The sequence below is a fragment of the Siphateles boraxobius genome, unplaced genomic scaffold (assembly GCF_051911475.1).
Source record: "Siphateles boraxobius isolate OS27281-9 unplaced genomic scaffold, OSU_SipBor_1 92, whole genome shotgun sequence".
Taxonomy (NCBI): domain Eukaryota; kingdom Metazoa; phylum Chordata; class Actinopteri; order Cypriniformes; family Leuciscidae; genus Siphateles; species Siphateles boraxobius.
Window position 1 is genome coordinate 1764120 of NW_027509222.1, and position 22622 is coordinate 1786741.

Genomic DNA, 22622 nt, shown 5'->3' on the forward strand with positions numbered 1-22622 from the left:
TAGCCTAAACTGTAGGCTACTCATTATTACGGATATGATTTATTTTAAACAATTTAACAATTTAAAGGTAACTCGTTATATGTCCACCCAACTTCTTGACAAAAAAGAAGATTTTAATTAAATTAAAATGATCGGTTTTAAACTTTTTTAAAGCCCCGCCCCCACCCGCGTCAGATTTCTTTCTTCTTCTTCTTCATTCTTACGTGTTGATTCCGGAAGACAGGTAAAGGTGTGGCTACAGTCGAGGAGTCTCAGTCGACAGACTCGTTCCTGCTAAAGTATGTATGTTTATATCTAGGACGAATTCAGAAATGGCTCTGACCCAAGAGGCGATTTTAAACACACTATTAGAAGGCAGAGGAAAGGTGAAAAACTCAGATCTGCTCAGAAAGTTTAAAGACCAACTAAACTGCTGTGATCCGGCAGAGAAGAAGCAGAACCGAGATCTCTTCAAGGCGTGTGTGAACAACATTGCCGTTGTTAAAGAATTCCAGGACACCAAGTATATAGTCCTAAGGAAAGTATACAATCACCTACTAAAAGCCTCAAACGATGATTATGAAGATCCAGAGGAAGATGAGAAGGAACAGAAGGAGGAAAGTAAAAAGTCAGAGACTGAAGCTTCACAAGCACAACGTTCCCAAATAGAAACTGCTTTGGGAAGATGCAAGAATGTGGACTTTACACCTAAAAAGTCTTTAAATTTCACCGTTCCACTGAAGTCTGATGACAAACATGGAGCGAAGACGACAAACAAACCATGTGCACTTCCTTTACGAGTCCCACAATCAAACATCAGTCAGATTCACAAGAATCCCTCGGGAACGACTGATTGTGAACGGGAACGTCAGTGGAGGAGAACGACTACAGATGGAGCTAGCGACTCTCCACAGGCGCGGAGACACTACAAGACTCCTAAACTAGCGGATGAGCCGAAGGAGCAGTCGGAGCAGTTCCCGCTGGATCCCGCGGAGCACCAGTGGCTAGTCAAGTGCGCGGCGGGACAGTGGAGTCTTGTGTACGGGCTTCTGCTAAAGGACGCTCAGCTCGCGGAGAAGAAGGACTTCACGTCTGGGTTCACGGCGTTACACTGGGCCGTCAAGAGTGGGAACCATGACATGGTCTGCGAGATTATTGAGGTTTCTAGGGAAAGCGGACACGGCGTGGACATCGACGCTAAGTCTAACGGCGGATACACTGCTCTACACATCGCTGTCATCCACAAACACACGTCTCTGATCGGTCTACTGGTCCGCAAGTACGGAGCCAACGGGAATATACGGGATAACTGTGGGAAGAAACCCTACCATTATCTGAGGAAAGAGGCTTCGGGAGAACTGAGGGAGCTCCTGGGAGCGCCGAGAGCCGGCCAGCAGGAGGCGCTGGCGGTCCGAGAGGAGTGTGACCCGCACAAACAACCCAAAATCAGGCTTTTCCCAACTTATCCGGTCGGGATCAAGAAAAAGAGCAAGCCGAGAATCCAGTTGATGACGTTGGGAGAAGACGACAGAGCGGAGAGGGACGAGCCGGTGTCGCAAAAACAGAGGCTCGCGTCAGACGGCTATCCATAACTGAGCACACGCTCATAAACAACTCCATATTCATGTCAATATGCCTTTATATGGGAATTCTGTTCGTTTAAATTCTATTTTCCTTTTTTTCTTATTGCTAATTATAAAGCTGAGAGGAACGAGCCGGTGTCGCATAAACAGTGCAGACAATTATTGGGAATTTATATGGGAATCCAGAAGAATTCTGTTCAATTCAATTCTATTTTCCTTTTTTTCTTCTTTTTTTATTGCATTAAAAATTTAATTAAAATTCAGTACAAAACGTAATAATGCAGAATAATGAACACGGTCGGACATGTGGGGATACAGAGAAAAGGAAAACGTAATAATAATAAAAAATTACAATTAACATTAAACTTGTTATATAATACAATATGTTTTGAAAGCTTTTTTATTGGAGGGGATTTTTTTGAAGGGATGACAATAATCATAAGCAAATACTTTTCAGTTAGGTTTGAATTTAGGTATCTTGCTTTGTGAATATGGTATTTACCCATCATACAAAAAAAGGTTTAAATTCTATTTTCAATATGAATGATTGATGACATACTTTTTTTTTAAAAACGAATTAATACTTAATACTTTTATTCAGCAAGAACACTAAATGCACACAATGCATAAATGCTGTTCCACAAAAATATGAACTGTTTTCAACCCCGATAATAATCATAAAAGTTCAGCAAATCATCATATTAGACTGTGACTGAAGACTGGAGGAATGATGGTGAAAAAATTGTGTTTTAAAACATATTCGTTCAAATAGAAAATGGTTCTTTTGAATGGTAATCATATTTCATATTATCGCTGTTTTTAATAAAAAAGCAGAAATATACATTTCAAATGTATATCTCATATATAAGTATATATGATATACACATGAAATATTCAAGCTATTTGTCTCGGGTGCAGGACGCCTGACTCACTGGGTGTGGAAAACAAACCTCTCTAATTGTTCTTTTCTGACGGTTTATCCGTCAGATGTTGTGAAATATTTTTGTTCTAGGTGTTAAACAAGTAGATTCATGTTTAACGCTGATCAACATGCTTATTTTTAGTCAACCATAATCATGGATTCTTTGGGACCTTTATAATACACATCTGGCTTACAATAAATGCATTTTCTTATTAAAAAATGTAAATTATTATGCAAATAAACGTAGTCTGGTGCGTGAAGCTTCACTGAGTTTTGTCGTGTATATCTGCGATGTTGTTTCTTCATGCAGTGATGAATAAGATCAAGACTTTTTATATAGGGGTCAGTCTTGCTGAGGATGAAATAGCAAAGGAACCCACAGCTGGGAGTTTAAAGCAACATGATGGTCTGACGAGATAAGAACTGTCATCTCTAGATGTTCCCATGATGCATCAGTATTAAACACGACCCTCTGGCCTCGAGGTCGAGCACGTGTTCCTCCTCCATCTGTGTTCATTAGAGAGACGAGATGCCTTCAGACACGCGTGTGCATGATTCGGCATGCGTGACGGGCCTTTATGTGTTTCATAACATTGGTGTTTTGCTAAGAGCTTATGAAGTTCAGTATAAAAACACAAGATTGACGTGACCTTCCATGGAGAAGTTGCATCATATTTGACCCCTAAAGTGTTTTCGCTTTTTTGCATTGTGACATTATTTACATGATAGTTACATGACATCTCCCCCTAAATGCATCATGAAAAGGCCTAAATAGGCTAAAAAATAAATATATACATAAATATACTTATTATATGGCCCAGAGATGTACCCATTTTAATTTTTAGGCTAAACTTCAAACACATCACATTATTTTTATTCATGTTTTATTTATTTTTTACAGTTAATGTTATTTCAAAGCATTTATTTATTTTATTTTATTTTACAGATGATTGCATCTTAATTCCTGACCTAATCTGACTAGTTGTAATGAAACAAACACAAATGATGTACAGTGAGAAAACTTTATTCACATTAAACCAAAGGTAATAGAATTCATGCATCCCACATAAACACAAAACCACAAGATGGCAGCAGAACTGATGAAGTCACATTCACAGCACACTAGACAAATGCTCATTTACAGTCTGGTTTCATAATCCACATCCAGCAAAACTCAATCTGATCGCTATATTCCAGATGAAGTGGAGAAGGGTTGTACACGTGACAGGATAGTTTCATGTTTCACGCTATGGAAACTAGGCGTTCATGTGTGACTTCAAGCCATATAAACATCAACACTGGACGGAAAGACCAGGGCCTGTACCATGATGGAAGTTGAACAAACTCAGGGTCACAGGATTAGTTTTGAGTTGACAAAACCAAACCAATCCAACCAGGCTTTGTTGGTACCATGATGCTGATCATCAACTTTCTCTGTCAACTCAGGCTTCGATCCTGAGTTTAGGAGTTTAAGTGTGACATCAGTAGCGAACAGCCAATCACACGCTGAGAAAGAATGAAACTGAGATTCATTTCTCGCGAGAGAAGCAGCGCAATTCACTTATTAAATAAAAGTATTAAAATAGTAAGAATTTAAACAAATTTACACAGTAAGAAGAAAACAGCTGTCTATGAAAGAGGACAAGTAAAAGAAAAAGTCTCGCTACTGTATATCAGTGCAAGTAAAAGTTGTGGAGTTATTTTATACAGCTGATAAAGGTATAGAGAGAATTGAACATCTAAGCTCACATGTAGTCATTTTATAGCTTCATCTATTGATGCTAAAGTGTATTTATATTACCTTTACATATTTATTCATTTAAACTGCGTAATAATAATTGATGAACTAAAATTGTACATGTGTGATTGATTAAGGGTATAATAATTACATAAATAATATCTAAATCATACAAATGTATTATTCTAAATAAGCATCACTAAAAACTAGACGATTTTGTCTTTAAAAATCATTTGCTATGTAGTGACCTTTAATTTGGAGTAGAAACAGGTGGAGTGACTTTATAGCATCAGTCATGTGACACTTTGCTCACAGCTGATTGGTCCAAGTTCGGTTTGCAACCTCTTACCTGGAACATAACCTGCCCCGGACCAGGTTAGCCGCGGAGCGTAAGTTACTATGGCGATGAACACTGCTAAAAGCCAAACCACTTTCATGGTCCCTAAAACCCAGGGTTGACGCAAACTAAACTGAAACATAGCTGGCTAGCCACCTAAACCGGCTTCATGGTATAGGCCCCTGATCACCCTCGGCACAAACGTCAGAACTAACTTTCACTTGTTTAACCAACCGAAGAGCCAAACGTTCATGTATTCCAAAAGAAAAGGTAATGAAAATGAGAGAAAACATTTCTGAGAGTTGACAATTTTCAATTTAAAGCACGGAATGACTTTAAAATACACAACACACACTGATATGCATTTGCAATGTGAACGTATCAACATCAAGTACTATAATGGACAGAAGTAATGAATGTTCACAAGTACATCCTCAAATCTTTTTTTTTTGTCCTGTAGAATCTGCGATCTCTGGCCAGTTCATTCGCTGTTTCCATGGATGCAATACGCGCTGTTTCCCGCCAACGGGGGAGTCGAAATACTATTGGGTAAATTGGCAGTGGGCGGAGTCACACAGATCAAAACAAGAACAGACATTCGCCACTGAACGCACATTCCAGTTATGTGAATTTTACCATGTTTCCTAAACATCTGGAAACATATTATGGTATTTTATGCTTTAGTAGTCAAAACAATACGTACAGCACCTTTAACGTGTACATTGGAAAATTAGAATTGCGAGATATAAACTAGCAATTGCGAGCTAAAAAGTCAGAATTGCGAGTTCATTTCTCGCAATTGTCAAGTTTATATCACGCAATTCTACTTTTATAACACAATTCTGACTTTATATCTCGCAATTCTGAGATAAATGCACATTTATTTCTAAGATGTATTTTTGCAATTGTGAGATAAAAAGTCACAATGATCTTTTAAAATGTTTTATTCTGTGGCGGAAACAAGCTTCCATAATTCAAAGTGCTGATGATATTTAAACTTTTGTTCTGTAGATAATTTGTAAAGTTTCAAAAAATAAAATTTAAGACTATTTGCATGATGAATTGCGATTCCCGTTTTAATCCATCAACTTTTCATATTTCCGTCATCTCAACCTAAAACACTTTGTAAGCATGTTACTTCCAACAGGAAATGCAAATCTTTCTAATTATTATAATCAATAGTGAATGTAACTATAATTGAACACTGGTTTTATCATATGGCTGTTGTTGCTGGTTTATAAAAGCAATAAGCTACTCGTGTTGGAACATTCAGTGATTTTACAATGGTTTCACAGCTGGTAAAATCACTGTAACACACGGCCTCTCTCGGCCAGTTGTTTGATCTCATTGAAAACGTCGTTCGTATGTTTGTGTCGGTGACTCAGTCATTTCTTGATCTCAAACAGCAGAACACAAGATCATGGGTCACTGTGGATAAATGCAAGGGTAATACAAAGATATCTCTCAATATACATGCAGTTAAATAATACAGACTTCAATCATTTCAAACACACTCGATCATTACACACATTCAACATGACAGTGCCAAATGAAATTACAGGACAAAATGAATGGGAAAGAATGAAAAGTTACAATACGCTGCAGCATCAAAGCAATAATGAAGCCCTGAAATTAATTATGAATACACAATATGAGCATGTGCAGCTTATTATACAAAAGTGCTTCTTTCTTCCTTTTTTCTTTTTTGGTCGTCGTTTTAGAGCGATCTGTCACACACGCCTGAAAGGACACATTCCTGGGCTCTTAAATAAAGCTTTCCATGGTTTTTCGAAAGTCAACTTGATACGACTCAACTATAGAGCAAAACACGAGGGGCTTTCTCACCGGGTAGTTTTAGGAACGAGCCAGCAGGATGATTCACAGAGAACGAATGATTCCCATAGGAACGTTTTCCTGGTTGCATTCGCACCGACAGTATGAACTTTAAAGTGACGTAAGAAACGTTTTGACTTTTATCCTACAATCTCTGTTACTTTAATTTCCTATTATCACTGTAAAGCTGCTTTGAAACAGTCCATATTGTTAAAAGCGCTATATAAATGAAGGTGACTTGACTTTTATTTTGACGGCGCTGAGAATGGCAGTGTCTCATACATTATTAGATAGAGCTGTTATACATAGAAAGTAGACGGTAATGAAAAGTTATTAGTGTATGGTGTGTCGTTGATGTTCAGTGTTGATGTTCAGAAATACATAATCATGTTTCTCTTGGTCTCCTCAATGTCGCATTGGATTTTCTCCTCAGCGTAAATGTTTAGACCCCATCTATCTGCCCAGAGTCACTCATCGCTAACGTTTGGTTGTGACGTATGCCTAGCGTTCGCCTTAGCCAACTCATTCACCACTAACGGAGCGAGCTGGAAAATCTGCCCAAACCAGACCTGACCAGACCTGCGCAGTAGTGATCTCGGGACTAGACCTGCGCAGTAGTGATCTCGAGACCAGACCTGCGCAGTAGTGATCTCCGGACTAGACCTGCGCAGTAGTGATCTCGAGACCAGACCTGCGCAGTAGTGATATCGGGACTAGACCTGCGCAGTAGTGATCTCGGGACTAGACCTGCGCAGTAGTGATCTCGGGACTAGACCTGCGCAGTAGTGATCTCGAGACCAGACCTGCGCAGTAGCAGTAGTGATCTCGAGACCAGACATGCGCAGTAGTGATCTCGAGACCAGACCTGCGCAGTAGCGATCGCGAGACCAGACCTGCGCAGTAGCGATCTCGGGACCAGACCTGCGCAGTAGTGATCTCGGGACTAGACCTGCGCAGTAGTGATCTCGGGACTAGACCTGCGCAGTAGTGATCTCGAGACCAGACCTGCGCAGTAGCAGTAGTGATCTCGAGACCAGACATGCGCAGTAGTGATCTCGAGACCAGACCTGCGCAGTAGTGATCTCGGGACCAGACCTGCGCAGTAGCGATCTCGGGACCAGACCTGCGCAGTAGTGATCTCGGGACCAGACCTGCGCAGTAGCGATCTCGGGACCAGACCTGCGCAGTAGTGATCTCGGGACCAGACCTGCGCAGTAGTGATCTCGAGACCAGACCTGCGCAGTAGTGATCTCGAGACCAGACCTGCGCAGTAGTGATCTCGAGACCAGACCTGCGCAGTACTGATCTCGGGACCAGACCTGCGCAGTAGTGATCTCGGGACTAGACCTGCGCAGTAGCGATCTCGGGACCAGACCTGCGCAGTAGTGATCTCGGGACCAGACCTGCGCAGTAGTGATCTCGAGACCAGACCTGCGCAGTAGTGATCTCGAGACCAGACCTGCGCAGTAGTGATCTCGAGACCAGACCTGCGCAGTAGTGATCTCGAGACCAGACCTGCGCAGTACTGATCTCGGGACCAGACCTGCGTAGTAGCGATCTAGGGACCAGACCTGCGCAGTAGCGATCTCGGGACCAGACCTGCGCAGTAGCGATCTCGGGACCAGACCCGTGCAGTAGTGATCTCGGGACCAGACCTGCGCAGTAGCGATCTCGGGACCAGACCCGCGCAGTAGCGATCTCGGGACCAGACCTGCGCAGTAGCGATCTCGGGACCAGACCTGCGCAGTAGCGATCTCGGGACCAGACCTGCGCAGTAGCGATCTCGGGACCAGACCCGCGCAGTAGTGATCTCGGGACCAGACCTGCGCAGTAGTGATCTCGGGACCAGACCTGCGCAGTAGCGATCTCGGGACCAGTGATCTCGGAACCAGACCTGCGCAGTAGTGAGCAGGAAGTAAAGCTGCGAAATCAATGCCCCGCCCTCTCTCTCTCGCTGAATGCACTCTCCCAGAACCTGGATTTTTTTTAAGCGCCCTGTATCTGCTCCGTTCCTCCGTTCTGCTCCAATTTTGATGTCTGTTGATTGCAGTACGACAAGAGGATTGTTAAAATAAAGTAAATACAATCTCATCAGTCCTCCTCAGACCCTGAAGTACGTTGGTGCTTCGCTCAGAGAACATGTCAATCATGACGTCAAAGCACCGTTTTCATAGCATCAAATAACTAACTAAAAACAAACTTTTTTTAAAAACAAACACTTGAAATTACATCAGCGACAGCGTGATAAAAACTACAGCAAATGACAGAAACTATCTTTGGAAAAAAGAAATGTGAAGTGTAATTTAATTGTTTAGTTGGTGTTGAATAACACGGGGAGGCGGGTTTATGAGCTATACTAGGAGTGGCCACCGGGGGGCGATCGAGACACTTTGGCTTCACTTTTCAGGGATTGTGCGGCATGCTTGGTACGGCCAATCAGCGAATAACGTCACAGATAGTTCCTATAGCGCTGACTCTAGGAGGGTAAGAGTTAGATTAGTTATGAGATAAATTAGTTCCTCCAAATGGAGTTCCTAGAACTGAAATCGTTCCTACGTCCTGCAGTGCGAACACAAAAAAAAGTGAACTTTCGCCAATAGTTGTAGGAACTATGAAAAGGTTCCTCCGGTGCGAAAGCCTCTATGGTGTTTCCAAGCATTAACAGTCTCACTAAAACACATGGAAAGGCAGTCTCATAGAGCTGGTATAGTGCTGAGCAAGGCCTCGAGCTGCTCCTCTCCTAAACGCTGCTTCTCCTCGAGGTCTTTCTGGCGGATGAGTAAGGAAGCTGTGGTCTGAATGAAGAGCCGGTACTCCTGCATCTGTGTGTCCGTCAGCTGCTTGGACAGAAAGCTGGAGACCAGGCGCTCCCGACGGTCCAGGTTTTCCTTCAAGTCTTTGGCGTCCTCCCTCTGTTTGCACAGGAGACGGTAGCGGTTGTCCAGCGATTGCTGTGGATCAACAAAAATAGGGATTATTTTATGAGTACGTTACAATTCGGCTCGTTTGTCAATAGTCGGCGCACACGGGATATTTCTGAAGAACATTTTAGGGGAAAAAATGTGAATCTGATCTCTTGAGGGGGAAAAATTACAATAAATGGCCTTAAAGCTCTAATTATGGAAGCTTGTTTTTTAAAATATAAAAAAGATAATTGCAACTTTTTATCTTAGAATATTTCTGAAGAACATCTTTTAGGAAGAAAACTGTAAATCTGATCTTTTAGAAAGTCTTTCACATCTCGTGTCCATGAAACACATTCCATGTCCATGCATTAATATATGAATAAATAATAAAAAAGGTAATTGCAACTTTTTATCTCACAATTCTGAGTTTTTTTTCTCGCAACTGCAAGATTGTGATTGTAAATTTAGCAAATTGTATGCAGTGCCAATGTAACCTGTAACTAGCAGTGAAGTTTACATTTTTTACATTTACATTTATTCATTTAGCTGACGCTTTTATCCAAAGCGACTTACAATTGCTATATATGTATATATGAGGTCGCACTCCTCTGGAGCAACTAGGGGTTAAGTGTCTTGCTCAGGGACACATTGGTGTCTCACAGTGGATTCGAACCCGGGTCTCTCACACCAAAGGCATGTGTCTGATCCATTGTGCCATCACCACCCAAGTTTGTGCTTTACAAGTTTGTCCTTTACATCAAGGACCAGGATGGAAACAAGTTTTTAACCTTATTGTGTTATCCTTGACAAATGAGCATGTTTCAGCTCTTTCTTTTCTAATAAATCAATCAAATTAAAATAAAATCTCACAAATCTCTTTTGTAACATTTTAAATGTCTTCACTGTTATTAATGATACAATCATTCAACACGGACACATGACATTTCAATTCCCCCGTGTTGAAAATTTCAGCTTTTAATTTTGTCTATATGTCTCTGTCGTGTTTTAATATGCTTTAAGACAAACCATGTGTAAATTCATAAGTCGACAGCATTGCTGAGTATTTTCTCCTTAAAACTGCAGTGAACCAAAGACAGTCTCAAAAACACAGTTTGAAATCGCTGGTGTTTCTGACGTCACAAACTACCTTGTAACCAATCAGATCAACGTATGATCATCAACGAGTGGATCTCTGAGCTGAGTGAGTGGAGGCGGGGCTCATTTGCATAATCATAGAACCGTGAATACTAAATGAGGCAAGAGTGTCGGTTTCAAGATATTTTAAGGCATGATTTTAAATATGTAATTTTGGTGATCAAAAATGAGTTTTAAGGGATAATATGATCGACTTCAGGGGGACTTTAAAATCTCACAGACTCCGAACTTTTGAACGGTGGTTTATATTTGAATAACATATTTAGTCACAAAATAAATGACATCAATTAACAACAACAGTCACAAAACATGACAGATAATTTGATATTTTCAAATTTGAAATTCAAAACACCCAGAGAAATCTACTCTAATTGATTTGCTATTGACAAATGCACCTCATACATTTTCTGAAATTTTCGTGTTTGTTAATGACATTAGTGATCATTGTACGATTGCTGCAGTTAGAAATGCAAAAATTCAAAAATCCAGGCCTCGATGCATTGAAAAACGTGATATGAAACATTTTACCTTACAAGTTTTTTTACATGATTTATTTTATCTTAATTGGGACAGCATTAGGCTTATTGATGATGTTGAAATAGCCTGGAAATACTTTCATGATGGATTTTTGCAACTTATTAATAAACATGCTCCTATGCGTAAGTTTAGAGTCAAAGGACGAGACAACCCTTGGTTTTCGACGGAGCTTAGCAAACTTCTTCATGAGAGGGATGTGGCTTGGGCAAAGGCTAGAAATTCTGGGGTGGAGCCCGATAGGATTAATTTTAGACGACTACGAAACCAGTTCACAGCAGCTGTCCGTCATGCCAAATCTGAATACTGTCTAGCGGCCACTACAGACAATTTAAATAACCCAAGGACTTTTTGGAAGTCTATCCAGTCAATTTCGTTAACTAAATTCATACTCATAATGACTCATAAAAACTCATAATGAACTGCCTCCCCATATCATTAGGGACGATATTATTATCTCGGAAAGATCGGCAATGCTAGAATGTTTTAATGAACATTTTGTTGCATCTGGTTCTTTGTTTGACCAATCTTTATCTCCAAAAACCTCCTCTTCTGATGGTAATGCTGCGGGAAGATGTTGTGTTGGCCAGCCTTTTTCTTTTACCTTTGCCCCGTTTTCAATCAATGATGTGCATAAAGTCCTAATGTCATTGGACATCAAAAAGCCTGCCGGCTCAGATTGTTTAGAGCCATATTTTTTAAAAATTGCTGCAGATTTTATTACTAAACCGCTCAAGTTATTATTATTTTTAATTTGTCCTTGGCTCAGAATGTAATGCCATCAATCTGGAAATCGGCTTATGTCCTCCCCTTGTTAAAGGGAGGAGATCCTACTTTGTTAAACAACTATAGGCCTATCTCCAACTTGTCTGTGCTGTCAAAGGTCTTAGAACGACTAGTAAGTGAACAACTGAAAGAATTCCTGAGCGTTAATAATATCCTATCAGAGTTTCAGTCAGGTTTCCGAAAGGAACATAGTACCATCTCTGCTTCATTGAAGGTGGTGAATGACATCATTGAGGCACTGGACAGCAAAAAGATGTGTGCAGCTCTTTTCATCGATCTTTCTAAGCTTTTGATACGGTGAACCATTGTATTTTAAAACAGAGACTGCTCAACATTGGTCTTTCTGAGAAGGCAGTTGGTTGGTTTGTAAATTATCTCTCAGATAGGACTCAGTGCGTCACTTTTGACGGTATTTCTTCAGGTTTCTTACAAGTTGTATCAGGGGTTCCTCAGGGTTCGGTGCTGGGCCCACTTTTACTTTTATTTACCATTTATGTAAATGATCTTGGTTCAAATGTCCATAATGCTCTGTTTCATTTTTATGCTGATGACACAATTATTTACAGTTGTGGAGAAACCCTTCACCAGACTTTTCAGTACCTGCAGGATGCCTTTGACGTTGTACAATCTTGGCTTTTTGACTCGAAGCTTGGGTTGAATGCAAATAAAACAAAGACGGTCCTGTTTTCAAATAATAGGAACTCCACAGCTATCCCTCCAAACATTGTAACCCTACAGGGAAATCTAATAGAGCGTGTGGCTGAGTATAAGTACTTAGGGTTTTTACTTGATGAACATTTGACTTTTAAGGCTCATATCCAAAATTTAGCCCGGAAACTTAGGTTAAAGCTTGGGTTCTATTTTAGGAATAGGGCCTGCTTTTCTTTTGCAACAAGGAAGAAATTGGTCGAGGCTACCTTTCTGTCTCTTTTGGATTATGGTGATTTTTTATATATGCACGCCCCGAATAAATATCTGCACCATCTGGATTTAGTTTATCATGGCGCACTGAGATTCATTACAGGGTGCAAACCCTTTACACATTTTTGCACTCTGTATGATCTGGTCCAGTGGCCCTCCCTTGCTCAGCGCAGGCTAACCCGGTGGCGATTGTTTATATATAAATCCATTATTGGGACATTGCCCCCTTATTTATGTAGGCTTATGTCCTTCAAGGCCAGCATTCGCTCTCTGCGGTCTAATGATAATCTCCACATGATTGTGCCTAGGGCTCGAACAGAGTTAGGGAAGCAAGCATTTAGAGTTTCTGCCCCATCAGTGTGGAACCTATTACAGAATGACTTAAAACTTGATAACTTGGTCTCCTTTGGTCACTTTAAGAGGCTAGTAAAGTATCGGGAAGCAGGCAAAATGGGCACCTGTCCCTGCTTCCCAAATTAAGTCTATTGTATTGTAATTTGTTACATTATTCCTGACTGTTGTAAGGCCATTGTATTTTTTAAGTGTGGCTGATTCATTGTATTGTTAATGTTTTATGTCTTGCATGTTTATTGTATTTATTATATTTTGTATTTTATGTGAAACTTTTATTGCGGCCTTCTTGGCCAGGGCTCCTTCGTAAAAGAGACTTGTTCTCAAAGGATTTCCCTGGTTAAATAAAGGTTAAATAAATAAAATAAAAAATATTTGACTTCCTCACAGATTGCACTTCAGAGGTTTGTCACAAGAGGGCAGTGTAATCGCAAAACTCATCGATACTGAAGACTGGTTTCGGTCAGGCAGTGTTGACACCATCAACATCTGATCCAGCAGAACCGGTCAATCTTACAGCCAGATCTAAAGAAATAAGTGTTTCCCAGCACTCAACCTTTCGTGTGTTTAGGGCCCCTCCTAGCTTTCTACACACAGACACACCTCATTAAAGTGGTGGTTGATTATGTTTTCACTTTTCTAACTTTAGTCAGTGTATAATGTTGTTGTTTGAGCATAAACAACATCTGCAAAGTTATGACACTCAAAAGTTCAGAGCAAAAGGTTGATATTTTCTTTTACAGAAACTGCTTTTTAAGGACTACAACAAACGGCTGGTAGGAACTACAATGAGCTTCTTCACAGGTTAGTGACATCACTAACCCTAAAATTTACATAAACCCCACCCCGGGGAACACGATTTATATATTATCCAGACAGAATATGCTAATCAATGACTAGAAGATACATAAATTCATCAACTAACCATTCAGAAATGTTGTCTACATGTTGTCACTTCTTTTTAAGTCTCTCCATCTTTGTCTGACTCCAGTTTGAACATAAAATGTTCAGTGTGTGTGTGTGAGCTGCTAAGAACGAGTTGTTGAAGCTCCGCCCTCTGCGCCAGGAGCAGCGGCTCATTTGCATTTAAAGGGACAGACACAAAAGCGGCGCGTTTTTGCTCACCCTAAAAAAGTAACAATTGCTATATAAAAATATCTGTGAGGTATTGTGAGCTAAAACTTCACAAACACACTCTGGGGACATTTATTTTAAATCTGTAACCTTTACGTGTGTAATGAACTCACCTTCTCCTCGGTGTCCATGCTGTCGTCCGCAGCGCTGAGGGCGTTCTCCACACGGGCCAGACGAGCGGACAGGCAGAGAAGAAGACTCACCACCCGCTCCAGGTCTCCTATAAACTGTGTGTATCGCTCGAGCTCGGCTGGCATACAGCTCTCCCGCACCAGAGCCTCCATAGCGTCGCCACACACACCGTTCTCCTTCACCTCGCCCTGGACGCCGGACCGGACCTCCTCCACACACTTCAAACGCTCCTCTATACGGGCTATCAGCCATCTCTATACGGGAGAGTAACCATAGACAACACATGTTTATTTGTAATAATAACTCAATAATTATAGGCAGGGTTTGAATTAACAACCGTCCAACCTACCAAATGCGGGTAAAAATCTTCTGATGCTGTCAAATCACTAGCTGATTTGGCATGTTACTTAGGGTATGTTTACACGACAAAGATATGCTAATAATGGAAGTTTTTCCTTTGACTTTTTCACGTACAGACGACACCATTGTCAAAACGATCCACATTCACAAGGATCCGCGAAAACGACTAAAAACGCTGTATTCTGCTGGCAGGCCAGTAGATGGCGATGAAACACTATAGACTGAACACGTAATACGCATGTGCATGACATCATCGTCTTCAGAGATTCACGTTTTGGTTGTATACACGGATACCGTGTGCACTTTGAAACCCGCTTTCAAAAGTTTGCGTTTTCAGGTGCTCAAAAATGCAATTGTCGTGTAAACGAACGGCCAAAAAGCATAAAAAGTTTTACGTTTTTAGGTGAAAACAGTGTCATGTAAACAGCCCCTCACTATGTTTACTCACTTTGCTGGAAGTTCGTGTAAGACAAATCTGCACAGATTTAGCACAAATACTCGTGAGTCATCATGATTTATTAAATACAGCATATAGCAGAATCTGCTCATATCTGGCTTACGTGAACACACGTCACAACACAACAAATAACGGTGCGCTTGTTCATTTATATCAAGATTAAAAACCATTTGGTTAACAGAAAATACATTGTTATTTTACAACATCCTACATTTTTTGATGTTCTTTGTACTGTATTGATCGGTCCACCTAAAACACATTTTGGTGAAAAGTATGAGGATGAAAGAGGAAGGGAGGAGATGCTGGACGACAGGATTTTGTTTGAATAAGAAATTAATGTATGAAATCCAAATTTTATAATATATATATATTTATATACACACATTGCTTTTTTTCTTGGCTAGTACAAGTTCTGTAATAAACTTACAGAGTATTCTGTAATATATATATATTTTTTTACATTAGTTAATCTTAGTGCATTGACTAAAATTAAATAATAAAGAGCATGAGTATTTATTCATCTTTGTCATTGTTAGTTCATGTTTGGTCAGGTACATTAAATAATGTTAACAGATGAGATGTGAATAATGTATTAGTAAATGTTGAAATGGACTTTAAAGGGGTCATGACATGGATCTTTTTATTATTATTGTAATATGCTCCCTGAGTATCACCTATAATGTTAATAGAGTTTTATAATAAAAAAAATTGTAAACATGCGCAAAAAATCGATTATTTTCATCCCTCATCTGTCTGAAATGATCAGTTTTTAAGGCGCGGCTACTTTAAGGTTTGTAAGTAAACGCCACTCTTATGATTGGCTAACGTCACTGCATAGGAAACAGTATCAACACACACTCGCTATTGCATGTAAGTGTTATGAAAACATTATCCATACAAAACCATCATCTACAGACAAAGCATTATGAATGCCCATGGTGCGAAGATGATGATTGGTCGATGTCTCGCTCTGGAGGCGGGCATATGCAAATCTATTTACCTGTGTGACATCACCGATCCTGCAATATCAAAACGAGCTGTTTTTGGAGCTTGATTAAATAAATGCTTTGTTTATAAAGAGTATGTTTTAGCTCTGAAACTTGCAGGATGATTTAATGGTACAAAGACTTATTAAAATTCATTGTTAGTTCATGTTAACTAATGTTAATAAATGGCACCTTATTGTAAAGTGTTGCCTAAACATATTGTGGCAGGAAAAAAGTATGTTAACCCTTTAGATTTAGCTACATTTCTGCATAAATTGATCAAAACAGATTGATTGTTAAAATTGTTGTTACTATATTCAACAAGGTGGAGATTATATGTGAATCCCTAGGCAAAAGACTTCTTAGTTTTTTGAGTAGTAGATCAACAGTCTTCATCTGTCTGTGTACATAATGCAAAATCAAATATTGTAAGGAATAAATAAATGTCAAGCATTATCTCTTTTTCGGAGCATGTGCACAACACTGAAGTCAGATTAATTTGTCTGGACAAAGCCAGTCTACAATCCCGTTAACTAAGCCTGTTATAACTCATTACTAGACAAAGGCAAAAAATATGCATTATTGCGGTAACACTTTACAATAAGGTTCATTATTTAAAATTGGTTAACAATCTTAGTTAATATAAACTAAGAATGAACAATACTTCTAAAGCATTTATTAATCTTAGTAAATATTCATTTCAACATTTAGTAATACATGAGTAAAATCAAAGATTGTATTTGTTAATAATAGTTAATGCACTGTGAACTAACATGAACAATGAACAGCTGTATTGTTATTAAGTAACATTAACAAAACATAATAAATACTGTATTGATCATTGTTAGTTCATGTTAGTTAATACATTAACTAATGAACCTTATTGTAAAGTGTTACCATTATTGCTTTAGTCTGACTGAAAATAGTATGTAGTTTACAAGAAGTTTGGACATGGATCTTGCACAGCATAAACGATTGAAATCTGTGGGAGACATAAGGCACGGATCACCAACATCATCCTATATAACATTATTATACTTTACAGTACCTTCTTGTCGATGATATCCATTTCTGTGTTGCACAGTTCTTCTTTTTGGTTTGAGAGAACAGACTCATTGTTCACAGATGACGGAAGATTCAACGGTTTGTCACAAACTGGCATCTCAGTGCTTTAAAAACAAAATCAAATACGCAGTGAAGATACAAATGACAGTCTAGCATGCAGTTTGCCATGTAGAATAGGCAGTTTTGGAACAGAGCCATTTATTTATACCCTAGAAAAGGACAAGATGCTTTAATTAAAGCCTGTATATATAATGCATTATAAAAGTGTTTTAATGCATTGATCACATGAATAATTGTAACCACATATTATAATACATTATTATGAGGGCTTGACATTAACTTTTTTAGTCTCCAGACACTGTGGTTTTCCAACTAGCAACAGTTTCATTGGACACAATTTTGACATCGATACCATTGGGGGAAACTGCCATACAGATATTTTTAATATTAACTCATAATTTGGCAGCAGGTTTATTAGTCTGCTGTCACTTTAAGACCTGACGCACGGATCCGTTATACTGTTACACATGCGTTTTCATTCTCAACGGTTTACGTTCACTTAAAACATAACTGACTGTGTTAACGTGAATACTTGCCAAGACTTATTATGTGTGTATTTAAGCACAATAAGCAGCGAAAAAGAACTCAATTAGTACTGAGAGGCGGCTTTATGTGCCACACTATGAGTTTGAGAACAAAATCTGCGGGAATGAGTAAAATTATGCGTAACATAATTGTAACATAACATTGTAACAGCAACAATATTCATCTGGAGCTAATGAAATGAGTGAGGAGAGGCGGGTTTGTGTCACTCACTGTCGGAGAGAGAGAGAGAGAGAGAGAGCAGCTGGTATTGTGTATCTATTCTGTGGATAATGAGTATTGGAAGCGTTTCAGATATTTCAGTATCGATATGTATCGAAAAATTGATATTTTGACAACACTACATTGCACTTAGTGTAATATTTCAGATGCCCTTTTAAAAGACTACAATTGAAAAATTAATATCTTCTAAAATTCAACCAGCCAACCAGGTAGGAGTGACTGCGTTACACGTCACTGCTGAAATACAGCAGTGTTAATCTACTTATCTATCCTTTAGAAAGTATAATGCATTATTTAAAACACATGACTAACAACCAATTTCAAATATTAAAAGGAATCTGCAAATATTATAATGCATTTTAACTTTAGTTACAATTATTTATGAAATAAAAGATATAAAGTATTATAATCTACATTATGATGCATTATGCATAAGGGCTTTAAGTAAAGTGTTGATGTGTTTATGTGCAATAGTCACCTGTGCGCAGCTGTTTCTGGGTTATTAACCGTCTGCCCCTGTTTTTTCTTGTAGTGCTCCTCCATTATAAGATTATCTTCAGATAACAGCTGCTCCATCAGCATGAGTGCTGTCTTCCTATTGGTTATAGGGTAAAGAGTGCGAGCTAATGATTGGTCAGCTGAGACCACTTCCTGCACAAGCACCTCCCACTTGAGTTTGTTCAACTCCGGCTTCCTGCTTTCAATCACAAGAGGGCCGTCTTCCTCCTTTATATCCCTGTCTTGTTCCCCGTTAAGTGCAGGTACCAGGCTGGACTCTTGAATGCCAGGTGGTGTTGTGATGGCTATGGTTTCGTTCGTACCATACGGGTCAGGTGGTGCATTTGGGGGTTCAGTAAAAGTTGGCGTTTCAGGAGATGAACAATTTGCCTCAGAAGTCGAGATGCGTAGACTAGGATCTGTTCTGACTCCATGAAGGAGAGAAACCTCTTGACTGGAGACAGATATTTCACTCTTATCCTGCTCCTTGCTGTAATATATCAAAATAAGCGTAAATTAAAACAATGTCTTCAATACAGCCAGACAAAGAAATTAACCTGATAACTGTATTTTTACATTTTAAAGTCACCATGAAATCTAAATGGACAATTCTTATTTTTTACAAAATATGGCAGTGTTTATTATAAATAATTTATCCGTGTACATTATTATTATTTTAAATTCATATGCCCTCGTAATCTTTAATCAAAAGCATTACATTTTAGGGACTAAATTTCCTCCGTAACTGACTGGCATTCAGATCTGCCTCATTTACTTAGCAACGGCCAACTTCATACAATCCAAGAAGAAAGGGAAGAAAAGACTATTGTAACTTTGGTTTAATGCCGACTTTAAAGAAAACGCAAGTCGCGTTTGCTCTGACGGCCTTTAGACTGACGGCAGCTGTCATTGGCCAAGGACCGCCCAGAGCCTGTCTGATTGACATGTAAAGCAACCAATCACAGTTCAATTTGTTCCACGACATGAAAATGTAAAGGCGATGTCCCTACAATAACAGACCGGTGTGTAAAACTCTTGGACGGACGTATTTTAAAGAGTCTATGCCGCCAACTTTACATACTTCACATACTTATGAAAACCCAGTGTTTAGTTGATCCTGATTGTCTAGATACAGATATAAACATGACGAAACTCCTAAAGCGTTTCCAATTTTGTGTGCCATATGCATTAGACGTTCAGCCAAAGGTCCGTGGACATGACGTCTGAGGCTGAACCTATGTTTGCTCAATAAAAACTCTCTGCAACAATGATGACTATGGGTAGTTTCACACTGAGCTTATCGTCTTTTTTTAAACCCTTCTTTTAACAATGGGTTTAGTGATGTTTTACTCTTGTACTTTTGAAAGAGCTATGCCACCACTTTTAACCCTTGGTTATGAAACCCTGCTCTGTTAAAGCTGTATTGTGATGCCCAAAGTTTACAGTGTGAAAGATGCAGCATTGGCATATAATGGCCAGTAGTTTAGCAACAAACAACTGAACAAAACTAAACAGTTTGCCTCATTAAATAATCATGCACTACAGTCACAGAAACTTTCTCTAAACACCAGTTTCTCCATGCTTCTAATGAATTCTGATGCACAAGAGTGAAACGAAATGTTATTTAAACAGGTTGTCTGTTATGTCAGTGCAAACGTCAATGATATCGACATGCAAATAAGAACATTAGCCCGGGATTTAAGAATGCACAGTGTAAAGCCTTAAAACATTAATACCTAGGATTAATTCCTAACCCAGAGGAAAGATTGAACAGTGTAAAAACTGGAAATATACTTTGGAAAAGTTTTTGATGTATCAGATGACCCTCAGACCAAAATGTATTACTTAAAGTCGCGTGAACGGGAAGTTGCGACTGACTTTACCTCAGTATTGTGAAGTATTTCTGAGTGAAACGGAATATTGAACGAGAAAAACAAAAGGCGTGGCTTGTTTTTTTACGCTGGGAATTGATTGGCTCTTGTAAAGTAGGCGTTCCATTCAGAAATGGAGATGCATCGGAACGCAGGTTTACAATGAGCCCAAGCCGCCAAATTGACCTTCGCTAAGCCCCGCACTCCCTAGTTACTGTTGCTACGCCTGACAAGCTTTCGCGCCTGGCACGTCTATAACAGTGTGTATGGACCGGTGTCAGACATTCCCAATGAGATAATTAGTAATTTTTGGCGAACATGTGAAATATCTGAGAGCGCAAGACAAAATGGACTTCAGTATGCATTCGAGGTGTTTCCCTCGCTCGAAAGCTTGCCAGAACTCCCGCGCCTAGTTACGGTTGCTAAGACACGATTGGCCAGTGGCAGTTTTCGGGCGTGGCTTAGCGAAGGGTCAATTGACGTCATTAGAGAAGGAACGCCATTCCAGAGGGGAAGATCATCAAAGGGGCTTCATCAACGGACGTCGCTCAAATGCCTCAGGGTGCAATTGGATAGACCTAAAACCAATCAGAGCGATGAAGGAGATGACACTTGCCTCTATTGGGAATAATTGGAATTGGGCTTGAATGGGTTCTTGGCCAGACGGACTTGCAGAGCAAATCTTAAAGTTGCCGGAAGTTCGTCAGGGTTTTCCCAGGCTAACATTTTCTGATTTTGATTAAAGATTACAATACTGTTTTTTTTTGTAAATTGACTTGCATTGATGAATTGTTCACCACAAGACTAGCAATCTGCGCTAACATAGTCAATATGGTCAACTTTGACTTCATGAGGACCGCTAACCAAGTAAGAGCAGAAGTAAATACTTGCAGACTTGCCTTTGCAAGTACCACTAATGAAAGCATTTACAGCAATGGATTTAGATATACCTGACTTCCAGAATGATTCCACCAGGTCCAGTGGAGTGACCAGGCATGGACAGAACAGTGTCAACTTTATGTTTACGTCCACTGTGTGAAGCTATATGGATTTCATCATTATTGGATGATGAATGCTTTGCAGAATTGGTTAGGAGTGGGTTCTCAGGGCCAGCCTGAGAGTTATCCGTGTGTTCTCCGGCGCTGAGAATCTTCCTCGGTGTGTGCCTTCCTTCAGCAAGAAATGACACCGTTCTCTTCTCTGTAGCGGACATGGCCTGCTTGCCCTGATGTTGGTCAAGCTGCTCAGAACTTTTGCTGAGAACTTCAGGTTTCGTGATAATGGACACACCAAGCTCCTCCATAGATTTCCCTCTCGGAGCTCTGATTTGTACCTGCCGCTCATCATGGACAGATGCTGTACGACTATGATGGACTAGTGTATCTTCTGGTTTTCTTTGAGCACTGAAAAAGAAAGTTTCACTAAAATTAGGAACCGAAATGTCTCAATAGCCGCGTTACCATTAAAGTTCTGCGCAAAACTTTTGAGATATTTTCTAAATGTTGGTAAAAAAAAACTATTCCGAAACGACGGCGTTTCCATTAACAGATGTTATGCACCTAAAACTTAATTTTAGAAGGAGAAAAAAAAAAACGAAGGAGACTTAGGAGTGTTACCCAAGCATTAATGGCAGGGAAAGGCCCTTATACTTGGGAACGGCACATTTGAGGTGTTTCCCTCTCCTATCTGCTTCAATGTCTTGATTAACAGTGGGATTTCTTTGTTGTTTAGAATCCAGTATTCCCGTGATGCTTTGGTCTTTTGAGTTTAATGAAGAACTCTGTCTCGTCTTCTGTCCAAACATCATCTTTAAGCATCGTGTCATCTTTAAAGAATGATTGACTTTTACGTATGTCATGTGACCTGTAAATGCGAAAAAAAACTGCGAGCTTAAAAACTTTTTCGCTATATATGGGAGTTTTTGCGAAATTTACGTGTTTCCATTGGGTGTATATTCAATGTGCAACATTAATTTGCGCAATTTGAAGGGCAATGTAAACGCAGCTATTGATTACATTTGTAGTCAAACACAATCCTGTTCAAACTGTGGTTATAATGAACACAGGATAGACATTCTAATCTCTGTTATTCTATTTAGCAATACGAGTAATAACAGGTCACCTTGAAATAGCCACGTTATGAATGGCTGACAACTCATCAAGATGTTTCCGAACCTATGGAACAAAAATAAATGATTCAAATACAACAAAGTGTTAGTGGAGCATTCTAAAAACTTAACTGGAATTAAA

At 39.6% G+C, this 22622-nt stretch overlaps 2 protein-coding genes across 2 annotated transcripts in view; one reads left to right on the forward strand and one right to left on the reverse strand.

The window, feature by feature from the left end:
* Positions 1-209: 209 nt before the first annotated feature.
* On the forward strand, positions 210-2750 carry sowahaa (sosondowah ankyrin repeat domain family member Aa). The gene has a single exon (XM_077224839.1). The coding sequence runs from the start codon at positions 285-287 to the stop codon at positions 1569-1571; it is 1287 nt and encodes a 428-aa protein (XP_077080954.1). The 5' UTR covers positions 210-284; the 3' UTR covers positions 1572-2750.
* Positions 2751-3492: 742 nt separating this feature from the next.
* The window catches only part of shroom1 (shroom family member 1), a 73721-nt gene continuing 54591 nt past the window's right edge, over positions 3493-22622 (reverse strand). Inside the window, exons 3-8 of the mRNA XM_077224761.1 lie at positions 22495-22547; positions 21324-21776; positions 18483-18992; positions 17163-17283; positions 14293-14565; positions 3493-9343 (exon numbers count right to left, since the gene is read on the reverse strand). Of these exons, the coding sequence (XP_077080876.1) occupies positions 9086-9343; positions 14293-14565; positions 17163-17283; positions 18483-18992; positions 21324-21776; positions 22495-22547 (1668 nt within the window). The 3' untranslated portion in view covers positions 3493-9085. The remainder of the gene's footprint in view (positions 9344-14292; positions 14566-17162; positions 17284-18482; positions 18993-21323; positions 21777-22494; positions 22548-22622) is intronic.

Coding starts and splice junctions, on each gene's coding strand:
- sowahaa (XM_077224839.1), top strand. CDS start 285: ATGTTTATATCTAGGACGAATTCAGAAATGGCTCTGACCCAAGAGGCG.